Below are 18922 nucleotides of genomic sequence, written 5' to 3'. Positions count from 1 at the left end.
TTGATTTTGAGAAATTTTATAAAATTTTCAAATTTCTAACGGTTGTGTATAATTTATATTTAAATTTTTTTAAATTTTGATTTGAATTTTTTGTAGATTTTTCTAATTTTTACCGATTTTGTAGAGTTTGAATTTGAATCTTTTTTGTAGAATTTTCAAATTTTTGACGGTTTTGTAGAATTTAATTTTGAACATTCTTGTAGAATTTTCAAATTTCTAACGGTTTTGTAAGATTCTCATTAGATATAAAGCATTTAAACAAACCTGCCTTATTCAGCCACCCAAATTAGCATATCCGCTAAAACTTCCTACACCAAACTCCCTAAAAAACAATTTAAGCACACAAATTGCTGTGAAGGTGATTCTGAAAATGAATAAAAAAAAGTATTAAAATCGTTCATGTAAACATGTCACGAAATGGATCTTGATAGTCGTTGTCTCTGTCTTATTGTATTTACAATTATGATCAGAACTGATTTACAGACGAGTTAAAAATATATGAAATAATTAAAAATTACTGCTATATGTTCATTTATCAGCAAAAAAAGAGAGTCGTTCATTGTGTAGACTTTTTTATTCTGTTTTGTTTGTATTTGAGCTTTTTAATGGTCATGAGTCATGACGAGGGTGTTCGGGGTGGAGTTGAGAATGTCAATAAGTAAAAACATGGTGAGGAGTCTCACAATTAAGGTCCCACATACATGTTGTTTACTTTTTGTCACCACGTCCTTTTAGTATATTTAATTTTCGTCTACTTCTTTTGTTTATTTAACGTGGCTTTTTTGTTTCTGTTGATATTTCTGCTTTTGAATGTCAACTCTTGTAGTGTGGTTGGTGTGAGTATGTACATTTGGGGTAGTTGGAATAGTTTTTATTCAGAAATCGTTCTTAAATCTGTTATTGTGTATCGGACAGGCACAGCATGTTCAATAAATTAAAGATCAGATTGCCTGCTTCCCGAGTTACCGATACAAATGCAGAAGGCTGTACTAATGAGCTTTTAAGGCTCCGCTAAAGCTCTTTTGCTAGTTTCAAATGGATCGCACCTCCATTTGTCGTCCATATGGCTGCCAAACATAGACATTTTGGTGCAGCCTTCTTCATTTGTTCCTCTCGTGACTTAAATCTACCTAAAAGATTCTTATTATAAGTTTGTTAAATTTGTACTATAAAACACCTGTAAGTTTCTCATTAACATCACTAATTCATCAGTAATTCATTAGAAAAAGTTCAAATTTTGTTCCGATAAATATGTCATCCAAAATTACAAATTTCTTCAAAATCAAACCAAAATCATCAAAAATTGGAGAAGAAGAAGCAATACCACCGAAAACCCGAGAATGTCAAGTGATTTTGAAGGATATTAAGCATCAATTTAGTAACAATGAGCTCAAATTATTTGAAGAAATTTCACTCAACACGAAAAACTGTAAAAAAGGAAAGAATATTTGCAAGTTTTGTGAAAAAAAATGTAATTCGGAATCAAATTTGAATCAGCACATGAAGAATATTCATCCAACTGAATTTGATCTCATTAACTGTGAAATGTGCAATCGAAGATTTTTTGGAAAACAAAGAATGGAAATTCATATGAAGAAGAAACATCCTGATGGACAAATTAATCAATTTGAATGCGATTTTGATGGAAAGATTTATAAAACAAAAAGTGAACTTTTTCAACACATGACGTGTCACCTTCCATTGGTTGAATGTCAAATTTGTCATAAAATGCTAAAATATTTTGCCATGAAATCTCATTTAAAAAACTTCCATGCAACTAGTAAAAACTTCAATTGCAAAATTTGTGATAAACAATTTAAATCCAAACGTTATTTAAGTGTACACGAAAAAATTCATAACAAGCAATTTAAATGTGAAATATGTAACAAAATGTATACATTCAAAACAAGACTTAACCAGCATAAGAAGAAATATCATAACAATCCAGGAAGTTTCGAATGTGAAATTTGTGGAAAGAAATTCAATGAAAAGTCGAATTTAAAAATTCATCAAAAAACACACAAACCAAAACATCTGAAATCATTTCAATGTCAACGATGTGGTTTTGCGACTGATATTGAGAATAATTTCATAAAACATCAGAAATTTCACGAACGTCAAGACAAAAAGTATGCATCGATGAAAAATTCATTAAAATGTGAACAATGTACAAAATTTTGCAAGGATAAATATGCTTTAAGTAAACACATGAGATATGTCCATCTAAAAGAATCATTTCAATGCGATTTGTGTGCGAAATTCATTAAAGAAAAGAAGAGTTTAGTTTATCATGTTAATAATCACATCCGTACGATTAATAAAGTTTAAAAAAATTTGGTGTGAATATGAAAAAATAATAAATGTAAAAAAAACTAAAGAATAATAAAGAAAAAATTGATTTCAAAAGATGAAAAAATATGAAGTATGAATTATGAAACAGAATTTAAAGTCATTATTCGAATATTTTGCAAATATATTGTTTACATTTAGTTGAGTAGAATTTTTTTTCAGTTTTCTTTTAAAGTAATTAAAACGACTAAGTTTATTTATTTCCACAGGCAATTGATTGTAAATGTTTGAACCAAGACATAAAAAATCCCTTTCAAGGACATCTTTGTCAACATAATTTCTTGGAATTTTAAACAAATTCAAATTAAATATAATTTTTGTTTATTTTTTTTTAAATTTAATTTAAATTTGAAACATAATGTAACTAGTTTTTCAAATAATCTTGCTCAAAATGGCCTACGCAAAGATCAAAAAAGTTTATAATATATAAAGAAAATCTAATTTAAAGTTTATTAAATCACAAGTATAAAATACCTAAACATTCCTTTTTGACGTCACTTAACATCAGTAACTCATCAAAGAAAGTTCGTCTAAAAAAATGTCTGGAAAAATTACAAATTTCTTCAAAGTCAAACCAAAATCATTGAAAGTTGAAGAAGACGAAGCAATACCGCCGAAAATCCGAGAGTGTCAAGTGATTCTAAAGGATATTAAGCAACAATTTGGTAGCAATGAGCTGAAATTATTTGAAGAAATTTCATTAAATGAAAGGATTAGCTGCAAATTAGAAAAGTATAGTTGCAAGTATTGTGGAAAATCATTATCTTCAAAAAATTGTTTGAAGACTCACATGAAGAATGTTCATTCGACTAAATTTACTCTCTTTAATTGTGCATTATGCAATCGACGATTTTTCAAAAAGAATTCTGTGGAAACTCACATGAAGAAGAAACATCCTGATGGACAAATTGATCAATTTGAGTGCGATTTCGATGGAAAGATTTTTAAAACAAAAAATAAACTTTATACTTACATGGGATGTCATCTTTCATTGGTTGAATGTCAAATTTGTCATAAAATGCTAAAATTCAGGTCCATTCATTCTCATATGACAAATTTTCATGTATTTGAGAATCAATTCCAATGTAAAATTTGTGATAAACAATTTAAATCCAAACGTTATTTAAGTGCACACGAAAAACTTCATAACAAGCAATTTAAATGTGAAATATGTAACAAAATGTTTTCAATCAACTCACATCTTGACGATCATAAGAAGAACTATCATAACAATCCAGGAAGTTTCGAATGTGAAATTTGTGGAAAGAAATTCTGTCAAAAATCAAATCTTAAAAGTCATCAAAAAACACACAATAAAAATCGCCAGAAACCATTACAATGTCAGAGATGTGATTATGCAACTGATGATAAGAGAAGTTTCAAATTCCATCTAAAATTTCACGAAAAGCAAGACAAAAAGTTTGCATCGATGAAAAATCCACTAAAATGTGGACAATGTCCAAAATTTTACAAAAATAAAATTGCTTTACACGAACATATGCGAATTGTCCATCCGAAGGAATTATTTCAATGCGATTTATGTGCAAAATTCATTAAAAGAAAAGCATACTTAATTAGCCATATTGATTACCACATCCGTAAGAATTAACAACAGTTCAAAAATTAATCAGTAAAACTAAAAATTAAAGAATAATAAAAGTATTTTGATTTTTTAAAAACTTAATATGAAACTAATATTATAATCTATATTCTAAGATTCTAAAACTCGAATCGCTAACATTAACTGAGGTAATACCTAAACAAAAAACCTGAAAAATTGTTAAAAAAGTTTATAAAATATGATGAAAATCTCATTTAAAGTTTATTAAATTACAAGTATAAAATACCTATACATTTCTTTTTAAGGCCACTCATCATCAGTAATTCATAAATAAAAAGTTCAATAAAAATGTCATCAAAAATTACAAATTTTTTCAATATCAAACCAAAATTATCAACAATTGACGAAGAAGTTTCAAATATACCAAAAACTCGAGAATGTAAAGTAATTCTAAACGATATTAAGTATCAATTTGGTAACAATGAACTTAAGTTATTCAAAGAAATTTCATTAAACTGCGAAAATGGAAAGAAAATTTGTAAATTTTGTGAAAATGAATTCTGCTCGGAAAAAAGCTTGATCAGGCACATGAAGACTTTTCATCCAACAAAATTTGACCTTTTTAACTGCAAATTTTGCAATAAACGATTTTTTGGAAAACACTGCATGGAAGTTCATATAAAAAAGAAACATTCTGATGATCAAATTGATCCATTTGAGTGCGATTATGACGGAAAGACTTTCACAACAAAAGCAGAACTGTTCAATCACATGCGTCGTCATTATCCGATGATTGAATGTCCAATTTGTCATAAAATGCTTAAATATCATTCTTATAATTCTCATATGAATCACTTCCATCCAACTGATAAAAAATTTCAATGCACGATGTGCGACAAGCAATTTAAATCCAAAGAACATTTAAGCATTCACATGAAAATTCATGACAAGAAATTTAAGTGTGAAATATGCAACAAAATTTTTTCAAGGAATAACCAATTAAGCCAGCATAAGAAGCATTATCATGAAAATCCAGGAAGCTTTAAATGTGAAATTTGTGGATTGAAATTCAATCGAAAAGATGGTCTTAAAAAACATCAAAAGATTCACGAACGAAATCATCGAAAAGATTTCAAGTGCCAACGATGTGATTATGCGACTGACAATAATTATCATTACCAACGTCATCAGGAATTTCATGTGCATCAAGACAAGAAATTTGCAGCGATTAGGAATCCACTAAAATGTGCTCAATGTGCAACAATTTGCAAGGACAAACTTGCTTTAAGAAATCACATACTTAATGTCCATCCGAAGGAATTATATCAGTGCGATTTGTGTGCAAGATTCATCAAGGTTAGGAAAACTTTAATTAGGCACATCAACGTTCACATTCGTAGAAATGTCAGTAATTTACAAAATGTAGAAGATTAAAGAAATGAATAAAATTTAAAAATGGAAAATAAAACTTTAAATTTTTTAATATACAGTTACTTTGCAGCTTAGCGGACGTCTGTTAATTCATGCCTGTCCATTCCTATTTGGATGACCTATTGCTTTCTTTGTATGAGTTGCGTTTGAAGATGGCAGGTTGTAAGTCTTATCATTTCTATCCTGATTATGAGTATACTGTCCAAATCATGTAGAGTTTGGATAGACTTTTAATGTATCCTTTTAAGTTCATATCTCGGCTCAAAATTCAGTTGCCAGCGGTGCAGTTAGTATTAACAGGAAATACCACAATTAGGTATAAACTTAAGGTTTCCGCTGTAGAGACCGAGATCGAGACTTTAGGAAACCTTAATATGTCACTTGACATTTAGATAGCTTCGGAATCAGACTTTGATTTCTTAAATTTCCCTTAATACAATTACATTTTGGTATTTTCTTTAGCAGATTTCTGTTGGCTGTCGGATTCAATTTTATTTGGGAGGCCATTATTTATGATTTATCACACGTTAAATCGCACAAACTATCGAATTTTCAGTCATTTTCCATTCTTATAACAAATTTATAATGATCAAATTCTTCTATTGACCTACTTGATTTCTTGACAAAGACTTATGTGGCCGTTATATGCTGTAGTCAGTGTTTGCCGAAAGTTTAATGAATTCTCAGAAAACTTCTGTCAGTTTATAAGGCTGAGTATCGTTAATTCTCTAAAGTTCACTACTAATGTCACTTTTGGATGCTTGTTTACTTATGAACACAATTTTCAATTTACCTAATAAAATCTCATTTAAAGTTAATAAAAAATTAAAAGTTAAATATCCAAATATTTCCATTATTAATGTCACTTATCAACAGCAACTCTACAGAAACTCATTAAATCTAGTTTTATTTAAAAATGTCTGGATTAATTACAGATTTCTTCAAAATTAAACCCAAAATTGACGAAGAAGTTTCAAAGTCAACGAAAATCAAAGAATGTCAAGTTATTTTAAAGGATATTAAGCATCAATTTGGTAACAATGACCTGAAATTATTTGAAGAAATTTCATTGAAAGAAATAAAAAGCTGCAAAAAAGGAACGAATATTTGCAAATTTTGTGGGAAGAAATTGTCTTCGGAATTAAAATTAAAGCAGCACATGAAGAATATTCATCCGACTGAATTTGATCTCTTTAACTGTGAAATGTGCAATCGACGATTTTTCAAAAAAATATATTTGGAAGTTCACATGAAGAAGAAACATCCAGGTGGACAAATTGATCAATTTGAGTGCGATTTTGATGGAAAGATTTTTAAAACAAAAGGGGAAATTAGCTTTCACATGGGATGTCATCTTCCATTAGTTGAATGTCAAATTTGTCATAAAATGCTTAAATTTAAGTCCATTGATTCTCATATGACAAATTTCCATGCATCTAAGAATCAATTTCAATGTAAAATTTGCGACAAGAAATTTAAGTCCACACAACATTTAAGAATACATGAAAAAATCCATGACAAACAATTTAAATGTGATATATGCAGCAAGATGTATCCAACCAACACACAACTCAACCAGCATAAGAAGAAATATCATCAAAATCCCGGAAGCTTCGAATGTGAAATTTGTGGAAAGAAATTCAATCGGGCATATTGTTTAAAAAGTCATCAAAAAACACACAATAAAAATCGTCCGAAATCACTTCAATGTCAACGATGTGATCATGCAACTGATAATAAGAATTCTTTTAAAAAACATCAAAAATTTCATGAAAATCAAGACATTAAGTTTGCATCGATGAAAAATCCACTAAAATGTGAAAAATGTCCGACATTTTGCAAAGATAAAAAAACTTTATACATGCATATGCGACAAGTTCATCCAAAAGAATCATTTCAATGCGATTTGTGTGCAAAATTCATCAAAAAAAAGGAGAGTTTAGTTATTCATGTTAATAATCACATCCGTACTAATAATAAAGTTTAGAAATTGAAATATTATAATATTGAAATATACAATTAAAATTAAGGTTTTTTTTTAAAGAAAATACATTCAAATTTCGAAATACTTTAGAGAATTTTTAAGTCCATAATAATATGAAATTTTAAAAAAAAAATATTGTTCAAAATTACAAAAATAAATTTTAATATAATTTAACATTAAAATTACTTGAATATTTCCAAAATCATTTCGAATTGTCAAATTGTTATCATCAGATTGTCGCCATTAACTAAAATAATACAAGAAAGAGTTACGCAAAGATTAAAAAAGTTTATAAAATATAAAAAAAAAATCTCATCAAAAGTTTATTAAGTCTCAAGTATAAAATAGCTATTCATTTCTCTTTGACGTCACTTATCATCAGTAACTCATCAAATAAAGTTCGTCAAAAAATGTCATTAAAAATTACAAATTTTTTCAAAGTCAAACCAAAAGTAGACAAAATTGATGAAGAAGCTTCAGGATTACCAAAAATTCTAGATTGTCAAGTTGTTATACAGGATATTAAGCATCAATTTGGTAACAATGAGCTGGAGTTATTTAAAGAAATGTCATTAAATGAAAGGAAGAGCTGCAAAAAAGGAAAGCATATTTGCAAGTTTTGTGGAAAAGAATTTTCTTTTGATCCAGCTTTAAAAAAACACATGAAGTATGCACATACCACTGAGTTTGACCTTTTTAACTGTGAAATATGCAATTTAAAGTTTTTCCGGAGTAATATTTTAAAAAAACACATGAAGAAGAAACATCCTGATGGGCAAATTGAACAGTTTGAGTGCGATTATGATGGAAAGATTTTCAAAACAAAAAAGGAATTTTACAATCATATGACCTGTCATCTTCCATTAGTTGAATGTCAAATTTGTCATAAAATGCTTAAATATCGTTCCATAAATGATCATATGAAAGAGGTCCATGCAACTGATAAAAAATTTCATTGCAAGGTTTGCGACAAGCAATTTAAATCCATACAGCTTTTAAGCAGTCATGAAAAAATTCAAAACAAAAAATATAAATGTGAAATATGCAACAAAATAGTGTCATCTAAGAATCAGCTTAACCAGCATAAGAAGTATTATCATGAAAATCCAGAAAGTTTTGAATGTGAAATTTGTGGAAAGAAATTCTGTCAAAAATCAAATCTTAAAAGTCATCAAAAAAATCACACTAAAAATCGTTTAAAATCATTAAAATGTCAACGATGTGATTATGCAACTGATGATAAGAGAAGTTTCAAATTCCATCTACAATTTCACGAAAAGCAAGACAAAAAGTTTGCAGCAATGAAAAATCCACTAAAATGTGAAAAATGTCCAACATTTTGCAAAAATAAAATGGCTTTATACGATCATATGCGAGCTGTCCATCCAAAAGAATCATTTCAATGCGATTTGTGTGCAAAATTCATCAAAGTTAAGTCAAGTTTAAGGATTCATATTAATAATCATATTCAAAAATTGATAACTCCACTTTATTAATCTTTGTGCATTTTACTCAATCAGAAATACTCAAAATTTAGCTTTAGAGACTTTAAATTTTTGATTATTTTAATAAAAACTTTAAATTTTTTATAAACATTTGAAATATTTTTTTAATAGAACTCCTTAACTATGTCTTCTTTTTAAGTCACACATCTTGGTCAAGTCAATAAATTTTCTTTAAATTTCACATCCAAAATCATGTATTTTTAATTTAGTTTTGTCTCTTTTATAGCTCAAATGAAGCTTAGATTCACGGTTTTAATCGATTTCATGATCTGAGATTGTTTTACCTTTTTGGTATATCCTATCTCATCATTAACACAGTGTCATAAAACTCAATTAAAACTCTTTTACTAATACCAAATGTTAGTCGTCTTCATCCGACATTAGTCATCATGCAATATCATATAAGGAAAAGTTTCGTGCCGATATTATTAATTAATTTAGTTTATTAATTTTCCATTTGCTTTGATGATTCTTAACGTCGTTGATACTGACTTGCTGCTTATAATTGATCTAAATGCCTCTGGTAACCAATTAAAATTTACTCATACTGCTGCTACCTACTATTGTTGTGACTTCTACAAATTAGTTTCTCAATTTACCTCAAAATCTCATTTAAAGTTTGCTAAACCAATGATATAAAATGTCTGGAAATCTATTTTCAACATTATTCAACATCAGTAACTTATCAAAAGAAGATTAAAATAGAAATGTCATCAAAAATTACAAATTTTTTCAAAATCAAACCAAAAGAAGACAAACCTGACGAAGAAGTGTCAAGTTCATCAAAAATGAGAGAATGTCAAGTTGTTTTAAAGGATATTAAGCTTCAATTTGGTAACAATGATCTGAAATTATTTGAAGAAATTTCATTAAAAGAAAGGAAAAACTGCAAAAAAGGAAAGAATATTTGTAAATTTTGTGGAAAAGAATTCAGTTGGAATGCAAATTTAAAGAGTCACATGAAGAATGTTCATCCGACTGAATTTGATCTCTTTAACTGTAGAATATGCAATCGAAGATTTTTCAAAAAACAACCTTTGGAAGTTCACATGATTAAGAAACATCCAGATGGACAAATTGATAAATTTGAATGTGATTATGATGGAAAGATTTTTAAAACAAAAAGAGGAATTAACATTCACATGACCTGTCACCTTCCATTGGTTGAATGTCAAATTTGTCATAAAATGCTTAAATTTAAGTCCATTGATTCTCATATGACAAATTTCCATGCATCTAAGAATCAATTCCAATGTAAAATTTGTGATAAACAATTTAAATCCAAATATTATTTAAGTTTACACGAAAAAACTCATAACAAGCAATTTAAATGTGAAATATGCAACAAAATGTATCCAACCAACACACAACTCAACCAGCATAAGAAGGAATATCATCAAAATCCCGGAAGCTTCGAATGTGAAATTTGTGAAAAGAAATTCAATCGGGCAGGAATTTTAAAAAATCATCAAAAAATACACATTAGAAATCGTCCGAAATCACTTCAATGTCAACGATGTGATTATGCAACTGATGAAAAGAATAAATTAAAAAAACATCAAGAGTCTCATGAACGTCAAGACAAAAAGTTTGCATCGATGAAAAATCCACTAAAATGTGAAAAATGTCCAACATTTTCCAAGAATGAAAAGACTTTATACATGCATATGCGAACTGTCCACCCGAAAGAATCATTTCAATGCGACTTGTGTGCAATATTCATCAAAACTAAGTCTGATTTAGTCAAACATATCAATAATCATATTCGTAAGATTGCAAATATTTAAGAAGAAAAATTAAAATCAAAAAATTGAATAGAAAAATAAAGAATTAATTTGGAAAAAAATAAAATTTTTCTAAGCTTTTGAAATTCAGCAATTAACGATACAATAAGATTTTTCACAAATTTTGAAATTTTTCTCAAGTTTTAAATGTTGAAAAAAACTATTTTTTAGGTCTAAATCTCCAATTTTTGGTCATCTTCCATGATAACTCAAAACCTGAAATTTTGCATCATTTCCGTATTATGTTAGAAAAGATTTAGCAAAATTATATGGCATAAAGAGTCAATAAAATTAGTCTTTTTTGCATATTAACTAAATTTTTATTCGATTGAGTCGGCTTAATGTCAATAAAATATGGTTTTTCATTTGTATCGCTATAAAGTCCAAACATAGTGTCATGAAGCATGACATTTATTATACTATAATAGGAGTCAATACACATCTTATATGATCATTTTGCATACATATAATGAAAAGTTTCATGTTCATGTTGACAATAAGCTTATTTGACCAAAGTTTATTAATATTTCACCTCCTTGCTAATATTGCTGTGACTTCTACTACATAGTTTATCAATAGTTTCTAAATTTACCTAAAAATCTCATTTAAAATTTGCTGATCCACGAATATAAATGCCTGTAAATTTATTTTCAACATCATTCATAATCAGTAGCTTATCAAAAGAAGATTAACTTAAAAATGTCATCAAAAATTACAAATTTCTTCAAAATCAAACCAAAAGCAGACAAACTTGACGAAGAAGTGTCAAGTTCATCAAATATGAGAGAGTGTAAAGTAAATTTAAAGGATATTAAGCATCAATTTGGCAATAATGAACTGAAATTATTTGAAGAAATTTCATTAAAAGAAAGGAAAAACTGTAAAAAAGGAAAGAATATTTGCAAGTTTTGTGGAAAGAAATTTAATTTGGAATCAAATTTGAATCAGCACATGAAGAATATTCATCCGAATGAATTTGATCTCTTTAACTGTGAAATATGCACTGGACGATTTTACAAAAAACAATCTTTGGAAGTTCACATGAAGAAGAAACATCCAGATGGACAAATTGAGAAGTTTGAGTGCGATTTTGATGGAAAGATTTTTAAAACAAAAAATAAACTTTATACTCACATGACCTGTCATCTTTCATTGGTTGAATGTCAAATTTGTCATAAAATGCTAAAATTCAGGTCCATTCATTCTCATATGACAAATTTTCATGTATTTGAGAATCAATTCCAATGTAAAATTTGTGATAAACAATTTAAATCCAAACGTTATTTAAGTGTACACGAAAAAATTCATAACAAGCAATTTAAATGTGAAATATGTAACAAAATGTTTTCATTCAACTCACATCTTGACGATCATAAGAAAACTATTCATGAGAATCCAGGAAGTTTCGAATGTGAAATTTGTGGAAAGAAATTCTGTCAAAAATCAAATCTTAAAAGTCATCAAAAAACACACAATGAAGATCGGCCGAAATCACTACAATGTCAACGATGTAATTATGCAACTGATAATAAAAATGATTTCAAAAGACATCAAAAATTTCACGAAAATCAAGACAAAAAGTTTGCAGCAATGAAAAATCCTATAAAATGTGAAAAATGTCCAACATTTTGCAGAGATAAAATGGCTTTATACGATCATATGCGAATTGTCCACCCGAAAGAATCATTTCAATGTGATTTGTGTGCAATATTCATCAAAACTAAGTTTAGTTTAATTAGGCATATCAATAATCATCTTCGTAAGATTGCAAACGTTTAAGAACAAAAATTAAAATCAAAAAGTGTGATATTGAATAAAAAATAAATAAAGATGAAAAATTCAACAAATTACTTGTTACTTTCAAGCTTCCATGAAAGCAGAAATATATCAAAAAAAATTAAAAAATCGTAGATGTAGGCCTTAAAAAATTAAATTTTATGACCCTAACTAGATCAAAATTTAATTTTTTTTAATGTCCTCTATTGTCATCTTAAATACACCACTATGCCAAATTTCAATCTGTGAAGTTAAGTGAAGTGGTCGAAAAAGGTGGTTAAAGATTTGAACATTTTAAATACAGTAACCTAAATAAAAAATCGTAATATTACATTTCTGCTTTTTATGAATACAAATTCAATTTTAAGAGACCAAGGCACAGTGACTTTGCAACTTAACACTTTGAGCAAATAAACTAAAAAAATAAAGTTGGTTAGCTTTAAAAATAGTTAGTCTGCCTAGAACAGCAAAGAAGCACATGAATCCAATTAGACTTTCCCTGGGATCGAACCCGGGATTTTTGAGTCGATTGCTCGACTATCTAACCAACTTCACCTTTGTAGCTTTTCCACTGCTATAGTTTCTCAATATTTTCTAAAATGACATAAAAATCTCATTTAAAGTTTGCAAAGTCATAGATATAAAATTGCCTTAAAATTTATTTTCAACATCATTCATCATCAGTAACTTATCAAAAGAAGATTAACTTAAAAATGTCAGCGAAAATTACAAATTTCTTCAAAATTAAACCAAAAGTAGTCAAAATTGACGAAGAAGTTTCAAAATCACCAAAAATTCGAGAATGTCAAGTTGTTATAAAGGATATTAAGCACCAATTTGGTAGCAATGAGCTGGAGTTATTTAAAAAAATTTCATCAAATCAGAGGAACAGAAATGAAAAGAGTATTTGCAAGTATTGTGGAAAGAAATTGTCTTCGGAAGATTGCTTAAAGATGCACATGAAGTATATTCATCCGAATGAATTTGATCTCTTTAACTGTGGAATATGCAATCGAAGATTTTTCAAAAAACAATCTTTGGAAGTTCACATGAAGAAGAAACATCCTGATGAACAAATTGAGAAGTTTGAGTGCGATTTTGATGGAAAGATTTTTAAAACAAAAAAAGAACTTTATAGTCACATGGGCTGTCATTTTTCATTGATTAAATGTCAAATTTGTCATAAAATGCTAAAATATAATTACATGAAATCTCATTTACGAAACTTTCATGCAACTGATAAAAAATTCCAATGTAAAATTTGTGATAAACAATTTAAATCCAAATATTATTTAAATAGACACGAAAAACTTCATAACAAGCAATTTAAATGTGAAATATGTAACAAAATGTTTTCAATCAACTCACATCTTGACGATCATAAGAAAACTATTCATGAAAATCCAGGAAGTTTCGAATGTGAAATTTGTGGAAAGAAATTCAATCTAAAGCATCATGTACAAAATCATCAAAAAACACACAATAAAAATCGTCCGAAATCATTTCAATGTCAAAGATGTGATTATGCGACCGATTATAAGTCTACTTTCAAAAAACATCAAAAGTCTCATGAACGTCAAGACATTAAGTTTGCATCGATGAAAAATCCACTAAAATGTGAAAAATGTCCAACATTTTGCAAAGATAAAAAAAATTTATACGTGCATATGCGACAAGTTCATCCGAAGGAATTATTTCAGTGCGATTTGTGTGCAAAATTCATCAAAACTAAGCCTGATTTAGTCAAACATATCAGGAATCATATTCGTAAGATTGCAAACATTTAAGAAGAAAAATTAAAATCAAAAAATGTAAAATTGAACAAATAAATTACAAAAGTCCTCGTGTTATTGATCGAGGGACTTAAGCGCATTTTTGTCCTAGCGATCAGTAATTGAGTAATAAAACACTTTCAAACCTAAAAAACAAAATTCAGTACGATTCAGGTCCATTCCTAGCTCTCGAAATGAGATCCGGTAGGATCCAGGTCACTTCCAGATCTAAAAACCAAGATCCAATAAGATCCAGGTCACTTCCAGACCTATAAAACAAGATCCATATATAAATTCCACAAATTTAAGAACTTCATCATTTAACGGATTTTTATGATTCAAACCTCATAACGGTCAAAAAAATTAAAACATTGTTCAGTAAACACTAGTGTTTAAAAAATTACAATTTCAATCGTAGGAGTGAAATTCGAATAATCATTATTGCATTGAAAAAATCCAAGTTTTTTAATGAAAATTCAAATTTCATTTCAATTAAAATCCCATTTCTTGGATCGAAATTCGAATAATGATTATTCAATAATTTCGATCCTAAAAATTGGATCAAAATTAAATGATTCGATCCAAAGATTTTAATTAACCCGTTCTTTACTAGCGTAACTTATATGTAACGCTAATACTTTCTTTAAATTCTCTTTATACATTGACTTAAATGAATATCTGGTTAATAATTAACAGTTGTCAATGTCTAAACTGATAAATTTTCTAACGTATATCTTTTAGTTATGTAAATTAGTGAAGTTAATTAAGTTCAACTTTTGAGTCGAAAATTTTGTGATTTTTAAACTCAATTTTTTCCTATTTTAGGCCACATTTTCCACTGAAAATCGAAAGATATTAAAAGTTTATCTCCAAATGTAATCAAATTTAACTTAATAACACACTAAAAGCTTAATTAAATACATTAACCATTCGCTGATAAAAAATGTAACATATATGTTACGCTAGTATTTTGTAAACCTTTTAGTGATTTAGTTAAAAAATATTTAATTAATAAATTAAAGTGTTTCTGTGTTAATTTGAAGTGTGATTCTTTGTGGATAGCTAGATTATCATAAAATAGAAGTTTTTAAAATAAAATCTAAATTAATCAACTAATATTCGTGGATTTTTCAGTGCAATAAATTTTTGGGTATAAAAATTTGAGGAGTCATTTTTAAAGTGGATTTAAGTCAATTTAAAAGAATTATTGACTTCTCATAATGTTTAAAGCGGCTTAATAATGTAAAATAAACATGTTATCTATAGTTTGATAGCTCGTCAATGTGTAATTCATGAAATATGACGACCAATGTGACATTAAATTTTTTTCAGAATTTTATATTTTTATGCTGATTACAACATTAATGTTTAACTAACGTGGCTTAAAATGGCATAAATATAACAATGATGCTGTATTTTTTACATTAAAAACTAAAAAATCGACGAAATTAATATATTAAATTTTTGTAAACAGAAAAAAAAAATTGTCGGTAAAATACTAGCGTAACATATATGTAACACCTAATTTTTGTTAATTATACTAAATTAGTGAACTTAATCGCTCAAATCTCTTCATAAACCTTATTTTTAGACTGTAATTCATCAATTAAATGCAGTCTGAAGTCCTAAAAAAACTCCGTAATTAATGGGTTAAAATGATTTGTATGAAAATTTTCTTTGTGTTTTGAAATGATGAATGGAATGCATTTCTCAAGGAACTCAATGCAATTTTGAATGAATTACTGCAAATTTGAATTTAAACTGGTCATATGGTCCTTAATAGGCATAAAGGAAGTAGTGGAACTGCTTAGTTCCGCAGATCTGACCCCCTCCCTAAAATGTCATGAAACGTCCAGAAATGAAATAAAATTTTTTTTGGCAGTTCCAGTCAGTTGGACGTAGCCGATGGACATGGTAAAACATTTTTAAAATTTTTATAGAGAACCGTGAATGCTTAAGACACAATGTAATATCAATAATACTTAATCACTTCCTTTACTGGGGCGCACGAAGGCTCATTGCCGCATTTAAGAACATCTGTAGACAGTTCTATCTTCCGATAAATCTGTCCATTGACTATTATTGTAACGTTTAGTGACTTAAAGTTGTTTAACAAGGGTGGACTAACCAGGCCTCACGCTCATTTTTAACCTGCTCCGTTAGTACCGCACCGCTTGAGCGGATTGGCATAGCCAGGAATGAACCACGGGGAGATGGAAGTAGGTACTTGAGGAGTAAAGCTTAAGATATTACTAATACCAGCACGGTACATGTCGAAATTCAGTCTCTCCTGTACCAAGGTGGAATCGAATGGATTGAAACCATAACAGAATCGCCGGAATCGATAAACGAAAATTATGTTTAATTCGATTATCAGTTTTCTCTAACGTTTGATAATTATACCGGTCATGTCCAACTGACTGGAACTGACAAAAAAATTTTTATTTCATTTCTGGACGTTTCATGACATTTTAGGGAGGGGGTCAGATCTGTGGAACTAAGCAGTTCCACTACTTCCTTTATGCCTATTAAGGACCATATGACCAGTTTAAATTCAAATTTGCAGTAATTCATTCAAAATTGCATTGAGTTCCTTGAGAAATGCATTCCATTCATCATTTCAAAACACAAAGAAAATTTTCATACAAATCATTTTAATTAAAATCTTTGGATCGAATCATTTAATTTTGATCCAATTTTTAGGATCGAAATTATTGAATAATCATTATTCGAATTTCGATCCAAGAAATGGGATTTTAATTGAAATGAAATTTGAATTTTCATTAAAAAACTTGGATTTTTTCAATGCAATAATGATTATTCGAATTTCACTCCTACGATTGAAATTGTAATTTTTTAAACACTAGTAAACACTGTAAAAACATCGAAAAACATTGAAGAATACTGTAAAACGATGAAAAAACGTGTTGTTGTTTTTGTATGTAAAAATGAAAAAAATGATTAATTATAGTATTTATGCAATGATTTGAAACTTCTAAATGACCGATAACCCAATAACTTGATAGATCGAAGCTATTAACACAAACCAGAGCTTCCTACGATGCCTAGATTTCGAGATCTCGCGTTCCAGCCGAACGAACGAACAAAGTGCATTACTAAGCTACCTTTTTTAAAACAAGTTTCAGAAATGCGCTAAAAACATTAAATAAATAAAGAATTTAATTTCAACAAGTTATTCATTACTATTATTAATATTGCTGTGATTTCTTCTACCTCCATAGTTTTCCAATAGTTTTAAAATTTACCTAATAATCTCATTCAAAATTTGCTTAATCATAGATATAAAATACCTGTAAATTTCTTTTCAACATCATTCATCATCAGTAACTTATTAAAAGAAGATTAACTTAAAAATGTCAGCAAAAATTACAAATTTCTTCAAAGTCAAACCAAAAGCAGACAAACTTGACGAAGAAGCGTCAAGTTCATCAAATATGAGAGAGTTTCAAGTGATTTTGAAGGACATTAAACATCAAATTGGTAACAATGAACTGAAATTATTTGAAGAAATTTCATTAAAAGAAAAGAAAAACTGTAAAAAAGGAAATAATATTTGCAAGTTTTGTGGAAAATTATTAGCTTCGGTAAAATATTTGAACAGTCACATGAAGAATATTCATCCAAATGAATTTAATCTCTTTAACTGTGAAATATGCAATCGAAAATTTTTCAAAAAACAATATTTGGAAGCTCACATCCAGAAGAAACATCCAAATGGACAAATTGATCAATTTGAGTGCGATTTTGATGGAAAGATTTTTAAAACAAAAAATAAACTTTATATTCACATGACTTGTCACCTTTCATTTGTTGAATGTCAAATTTGTCATAAAATGCTTAAGTCCATTGATTTTCATATGAAAAATGTCCATGCATCTGAGAATCAATTCCAATGTAAAATTTGTAATAAACAATTTAAATCCAAATATTATTTAAATAGGCACAAAAAACTTACTTAAAAACATAACAAGCAATTTAAATGTGAAATATGTAACAAAATGTTTAAAGTCAACTCAGAACTTAACAGTCATAAGAAAACTATTCATGAAAATCCAGGAAGCTTCGAATGTGAAATTTGTGGAAAGAAATTCAATCGGGCAGATTATTTAAAAAGTCATCAAAAAACACACAATAAAAATCGCCCGAAATCACTACAATGTCAACGATGTGATTATGCGACCGATAATAAGGCTCATTTCAAAAATCATCAAAAGTCTCATGAACGTCAAGACAAAAAAGTTGCATTAATGAAAAATCCACTAAAATGTAAAAAATGTCCAACATTTTGCAAAGATAAAATGGCTTTATACGATCATATGCGAACTGTCCATCCAAAAGAATCATTTCAATGCGACTTGTGTGCAAAATTCATCAAATCTAAACCTAATTTGATCAAGCATATTAATTATCATCTTCGTAGGATTGCAAACGTTTAAGAACAAAAATTAAAATCAAAAAAGTGTAAAATTGAATAAAAAAAAATAAATAAAGAGTTAAATTTCAACAAGTTATTCATTACTATTATTAATATTGCTGTGATTTCTACTACCTCCATAGTTTCCCAATAGTTTCAAAATTTACCTTTAATTTTATTTTCAACATCATTCAATGATCTAATGAAAAAGTAGCATTGCATGATTCTTTTAGGTCCGTTATATCAATAAATCATTTTCAGACAACATCGTTGCTCTTGTTCCTATTTTTTTAGCATTATTTTACCTTTTCTAATCCATTGTACC

General features: G+C 28.3%; 4 protein-coding genes across 4 annotated transcripts; all 4 read left to right on the top strand.

The window, feature by feature from the left end:
- The first annotated feature begins 1251 nt into the window (after positions 1 to 1251).
- LOC139091648 (zinc finger protein 43-like) lies at positions 1252 to 3958 on the top strand. Its single transcript, XM_070641795.1, has 2 exons — positions 1252 to 1666; positions 2919 to 3958. The coding sequence occupies exons 1-2, from the start codon at positions 1252 to 1254 to the stop codon at positions 3956 to 3958; spliced, it is 1455 nt and encodes a 484-aa protein (XP_070497896.1).
- Positions 3959 to 4258: 300 nt separating this feature from the next.
- LOC139091647 (zinc finger protein 260-like) lies at positions 4259 to 7328 on the top strand. Its single transcript, XM_070641794.1, has 3 exons — positions 4259 to 4385; positions 4992 to 5318; positions 6277 to 7328. Exons 1-3 carry the CDS (start codon positions 4259 to 4261, stop codon positions 7326 to 7328), a joined length of 1506 nt encoding a protein of 501 aa, XP_070497895.1.
- A 659-nt stretch (positions 7329 to 7987) lies between these two features.
- LOC139091644 (zinc finger protein 60-like) lies at positions 7988 to 8821 on the top strand. The gene has a single exon (XM_070641792.1). It carries the CDS (start codon positions 7988 to 7990, stop codon positions 8819 to 8821), a length of 834 nt encoding a protein of 277 aa, XP_070497893.1.
- Positions 8822 to 11313: 2492 nt separating this feature from the next.
- LOC139091643 (zinc finger protein 62 homolog) lies at positions 11314 to 14177 on the top strand. Its single transcript, XM_070641791.1, has 2 exons — positions 11314 to 12124; positions 13075 to 14177. The coding sequence occupies exons 1-2, from the start codon at positions 11314 to 11316 to the stop codon at positions 14175 to 14177; spliced, it is 1914 nt and encodes a 637-aa protein (XP_070497892.1).
- Positions 14178 to 18922: the final 4745 nt, after the last annotated feature.

This window comes from Chironomus tepperi, unplaced genomic scaffold (assembly GCF_022539635.2).
Source record: "Chironomus tepperi strain 1889 unplaced genomic scaffold, CSIRO-AGI_Ctep_v1 contig_257, whole genome shotgun sequence".
In the NCBI taxonomy this organism is placed as follows: Eukaryota; Metazoa; Arthropoda; class Insecta; order Diptera; family Chironomidae; genus Chironomus; species Chironomus tepperi.
This window is presented reverse-complemented; position numbering and strand designations above follow the sequence as displayed.